Consider the following 5,601-nt stretch of genomic DNA (forward strand, 5'->3'; position numbering starts at 1 on the left):
AAATTGTGTTAGATCAATGAAAATGCATTTAAATGAGGGTCCCAGCTAATTTCAGGGAAGGGGTTTTGGTCAGATCTGCATTTGGTTTGATGTTGGTTTGTCTTTCTGGAGCCATGGATGTCGTCAGGGAAGGTCCTTCTGCCATTTATTCCAAGCATAGAACATGCATTCTTTTTCTTTCAACAGTCTCCAGTTTAAATGTGACCCTATATTCCTGCCTCACTCTCTGTATAACTTCCTATGTATCTCAAATTACTTCAAAATAAAAATTATTGAAAAAGAGGATTGAAGGGACACCATCTTTCCACAGGCAGTTGGAGAACTCCTTTTGCAATCTGGAGGTCATCCATGAGTGCAGAGGTGTCTGGACTAGAACCTTTAGCTCAGACCTCAGTGACATCACAAAGCCTTGGGAACTCCAGCCAATACCCACAAGCTTTACCAACCATTGTCTCGGGACCATTGGCCTGGGAAGCAGTGGGTCAACCTTGCTGAGCAAACTCCTTCCTTTGCCTTCTCTGCAAATCCAAAGGAAACTGGTCCCATGTGAGGAACAGGATCAGTAGATACTTGGATACCGCTCCAACTCCACTCCCAGGATCACACAAAGAGCAAACCCGGCTCTCTTGGTGTTTTTTTTTTGGTTTTGGTTTTGGTTTTTTCTGGTCATGTGGACAGTCGGCTTAACCACCAGTCTCGCTGTCTTGGAGAACCTATGTCTTCTCCACAACTCCCAGTTTTCTCATGGGACAAGGGTACATTCGCCACTGCCATATCTGATCCTGTCTACCTAGTAAAAGTTCTCTTCTTCTCTGCTCTCCTGATGACTCTGATCACCCTACTCATCCTGGCCTGGAAGGTCACCAAAGGCAATTAGCAACAAGAACAGACAGCAGGAGGCAAGCTGGCCTGAAGATCTAGCCTCCCGGTGGAGACTCCATTGAGGTGGAGACCTGGCAGGCCCAAGAGGCAGAGCCACCTTGGAGGCTAGAACCTGGAAAAGAAGATCTTGCTTTAGCCACTCAGTCCCCCCCAACGCCAGACCTTGCCCCCAGGCCTCGTTCCCATCCTCTCCTCCCACCCCTCTCGTAACACACACTTATCCTGCTGTTCTTTGGCTTGACCCAGCTTCCAAATTTGAATATCTTCTCTCTCTGGATCTTCTAGGCTGAAATTATAAATGGCTCTTGATTTCTGCATTAACAGAGGAAAAAGAATCTGTGGAGAGTTAAAAATTGATTGCGAAGCTCAAATCTTCCTTTTTAACTTGGGCACGTGTTGACTATTGAATATCGAAATCATTGAGAGCTCACACATCTAAAACCATACAGTGAAGCAATACCGGAAGCTCACTTCTGGGAAGTCCTTAAAATGCAGCAGCTTATCCTACCCTGCCGTCTAGATAAAGCCCTTCCCCCTCTTCACCTAATGCTGGAAATAAAAGAGTATTTATTCTCAAAAAAAAAAAAAAATGATTTGAAACACCAAGTACTTTTCTCTCATCCTCCCAACTTAGTGGGTTAGCAAAATTTAAAAATATCATATTCTAAAGTGATAATTTTTTCTTTTTTTATCTTTTCTGAATTTGGAACAAATTAACTCTCTTTTCAAATGAAGTCCAAATTAAAGAGGCAATTTTTTTTGAAACCCGTACTCTCATGCAATTGGGTTTGGGTTACCATGGGCGAATTTGACCATTTGCTTTAAAAAAAAATGGGTATTTGTCTAGGTGATAAACCTCTATGCCCAACCCTACTGCTAACCTTTCCTCTTAGAAGCATAAAATCAGGTGTCCCCGGACCTCCACTTTTAGATACACTTGACTCTGGACGTCTCAAACCGATAGCTCCTTCTTTAGAAGTTTTCCTCTTGGCTTAGAATCATGGGACTGGTTTCAACCCTCCATAAGAGTAAGTCCCTCCTGGATTCTGGACCATGCACTCTGTGTATCTCAAACATGGGTCTTTTGCTTCCACTTTAACCCATAGAAATTGAGAAATTGGTCCCTTGTGCTGAGATATCGGTGTTACTACCGGGCCAAGGGGTATCTACCCCAGACAGGGCTCCCTGCCACAGCTCCTCGAGAACCTGGTGGTGGTAGTGGTGGTGGTTTAGGGGGATTGACGAGCTTCAAGAGCAAACAGACCACAAGTGGCTGGCAGATGGAATAGGAAAGCTGTGTGACTAAGGACAGAGACAGATGCCTCTCGCCTCTAGCCGCTTGGGCCCCTTTGTTCAAAGCCAGCTCCCACTGCTCTGCAGCTGGCTGTCCCAGACATTCTCCATCCTGAACACCGCTTAGGAAAGAAAGGGGAACAGAGATGGGTACCTGGACGTGAGCAGGCGGGGTTTCCACGCATCCGTGCCTGGGAAGGAGGGCCACCCTAGTTGTGTGCCTGCCTCAGAGCTTCAGAAAGAGCCTGAGCGCTCCTGACACCCTCCAAATATTTCTCTGCTGTCCTGCAGCAGGTAAGAGGGCGAACTGTCAAAAAAAAAGAGGCATCAAGATGAGGCTGGTGACATGGGTGGGACCAGATCTCACAAAACTCTGGTTGGAAATACCAACTGGAGACAGAGCAGTGGGGTGGGGGGTGGGGAGGAACAGATCTCTAAAACTCCTTCTAGTGAGTATATTCCTTCATTTAGTAGCTATGAATATGGATTTAAAAACTCCTGGGCCGTGTTCCATACTTCCAAGATACTGTAAGTCACCCTCACATAGAGCTGAGGCCCATGTTTTCCCATCCTCCAGGATCTCCATAATCCCCAAATTCCTTATGCACCCAACCTTCTCAGTTTCTATTATTTGGGACTTAATGACAAACCAGCCAGACTGCATTGTAAGCTTATGACCACCAGAGGGCAGCAAAGGGTGAGTGAACAAGCATCCAGGGAGATAAAGGACCCCTCTCCCTCCAACTCAAATTAAATGGGTAGTTAGTCCTCCTGGGTAGTTAGACATCCCCTGCTTTAAGAAAGTACTTCTTTCTCCAGTGGAAGTCTTTTCTCTCTAAAATGCCACTAGCTTGATTGTGTGGTATTCTCTTGTAGAAGATCAACAGTGACTGCCCTGACTTGGTGACTCAGGTCTACCTCTATTGTCTCCTCCTGTGGCTTCTCCTTGCCACCCTCAGTCAGGTCTGTCTGGTGATCCAGCCCCTGTACCTATAAGGATCTAGCCAACAAGCCCCAACCACCAGAAAGCACCTAGTGGACAATGGGACCAGAGGAACTAGTTAAAAGGACTGAAACTCTGGTCCCTCCTTCAGGGACCAAAGTTTGTTGGTTATTGAGTTTTCATTTTGTTTTTAAGGTACTAGGGGTTGAACCTGGGGCCTCATACAAGCTAGGCAAGTACTCTACCACTGAGCTACATTCCCACACCTTTTTATTTTATTTTGAAACAGGGTCTCACTAAATTTCAAAGGCTGGCCTTGAACTTTGGATCCTCCTGCCTCAGCCTCCCAATTTGGTATTACAAGGGTAAGCCACCATGCCCAGCTCCCGAGGTGTTTCTGAGAAAGAACAAGGACAGTGTACTGATAGAATTCTCTAGGCATCTGAGGCGCCAGAGCCCCTGTGGGCTGGAACAGTCAGGCCTGGATTCTGGAAGTGGTTGCAATGTTAGGGAACGAGAGTGGATTTAAGGGGGGAAGGAAACTGCAAAGACACAGTAAGGAGCAGTGAGCCAGCTGCATGGTGCGTGGAGGGGAATATGGAAAATTTGGTTTAGGGAAAAAACACTAGCCTGTGATAATGGGCCTTGAAAACCAGTCTAGAATATTCCTTTTCAACTAAGAGGGAGCCAGGGAAGGTTTTTGAGAAGAGAGGAGTGACAGGTAAAACGTTCAAGATTAATCTGGCATGATCAATGTGTAGGATGAACAGGAGCGAGATGAGACTGAGTCAAGAATTCCAGTTAAAATGCTAGATTAAGGCAGGCACAGTGTCGCATGCCTATAATCCCAGCTACTCAGGAGGCTGAGGCAGGAGGATCACAAATTTTAGGACAGCCTCAAAATTTGAAGGTGACTTACTGAGACCCTGTCAGAAAATAAAAAGAGCTGGGGATGTAGCCCTGTGGTAGAGTGCCACCAGCTCCAATCCCCACTATTGCAACAATATCAAAAGGTAGATTAATAAGAACACTTTCCAAAGTCCCTGATACTCTCTGTTTCCACCACTTGAAATGCCTTCTGTAAGCCTTTCTCTGCTCAATAGTTTCACGAGGGCTTATGGTGGTGGGTACGAGGAATGGAATTCTGAGAGGTCCATCTTCAGAACTCTGTCTGAAAGCACACAGCAGAAATAGGGACCGTCTCTCCGTCCCAGTCCACCAGCCCTGGACACCGACCAATGAAACTGGTAATGCCACAAGCTGGGGACAAGCGAGACACTTAGAAAAGCTTGGGATTCGCAGAGCTGTGTCCTCAAGGGGGTGTGGAATGGAAGGAGACCCCCACTTGGTTCCTTTGGATGCCCTCTTGCTGTTCCACCCACTGAAGGTTGAAAGCCGAGGATTCCCAGGGTGCACAGCAGCTCTGGGCACTCAGGAAGTGTCAGAGTTGGAGGGCTCTAGGCCACCGGGAGTTCCACTTGCATTTTATTGAGAAGGCCCTGATGCCCAGAGAGGGCAGATGACATGACAGCTGCCCTGGGTGTGAAGCAGTGACTCAGAGGACACACCCAGGGGGTCGTCGGATAAGCCTGGGGTAGCATCCTGGCCAAACCGCTTCACTCCAGCTCTGCACTCACAGGCAAGTTTCCCAGACCAACGGTTCTCAAAGTATGGTCCGGGATCCCTAAGATCCCCCAAGTCCCCTTCAGGGGCTCCACATGGTCGAAACTGTCTTCCTAAAGATACTAAGATGTGTTCTCCTTGTCCACACTCATTCTCTCCTGAGCATACAGAAGAGATTTTGAGAGGCTCTGTGGTGCATCTTAAAGAGATCTGCAAACATCCATACACTGCCATTCTTCTGTCTAATGTTATTTATGGTAACATATGCGTTTTTCATTGTTGATTTTACATGAATTAATAAACACTTTTTAACGTTTAGTGTATGGGTAAATACACACCACAAAAATAAAAGCTCCTTGGAATCCTTCATCATTTTTCCTTTTCTTTTTTTTTTTTTTTTTTCTTTTATTGGAACCATGAATAGAACTCAGGGGCACTCTACCACTGAGCTGCATCCCCAACCCTTTTCTTTTTTCTTTCTTTCTTTTTTTTTTTTAAGTTTTGAGACAGGGTCTTGCTAAGTTGCCCAGGTTGGCCTCAAATTTGGGGTCCTCCTGCCTCAACCTCCCAAGTTGCTGAAGTTACAGGTATGTGCCACCATGCCTGGCCTGATCCTTCACCTTTTTAAAAAAAAAATTATTTTTTTATTATTTTTTCCCCTTCACCATTTTTTAAGATTGAAAGTGCGTTCAAAAGGAAAAAAAATTGAGAACCACTGTTGAAACTCCCTAAGCCTCCATTTCCTCATCTGTAAAATGGGCATATTGACTTATTCCACAAGATAATCTGAGGCTTAAAAAAAGGTACTTCATGCTCAATGCCTGGTCCAGGTTTCACGGCAAGTGAGTCCTGGCTAAGAT

At 45.8% G+C, this 5,601-nt stretch overlaps 1 protein-coding gene across 1 annotated transcript; it reads left to right on the plus strand.

The window, feature by feature from the left end:
- Window positions 1–715: 715 nt before the first annotated feature.
- Window positions 716–944, plus strand: Smim42 (small integral membrane protein 42). The gene is given in 2 exon segments (XM_048814937.1): window positions 716–874; window positions 876–944. Coding segments are annotated over 2 exon segments (228 nt in total).
- Window positions 945–5,601: the final 4,657 nt, after the last annotated feature.

This window comes from Marmota marmota, unplaced genomic scaffold (genome assembly GCF_001458135.2).
Source record: "Marmota marmota marmota unplaced genomic scaffold, marMar, whole genome shotgun sequence".
Lineage (NCBI taxonomy): Eukaryota > Metazoa > Chordata > Mammalia > Rodentia > Sciuridae > Marmota > Marmota marmota.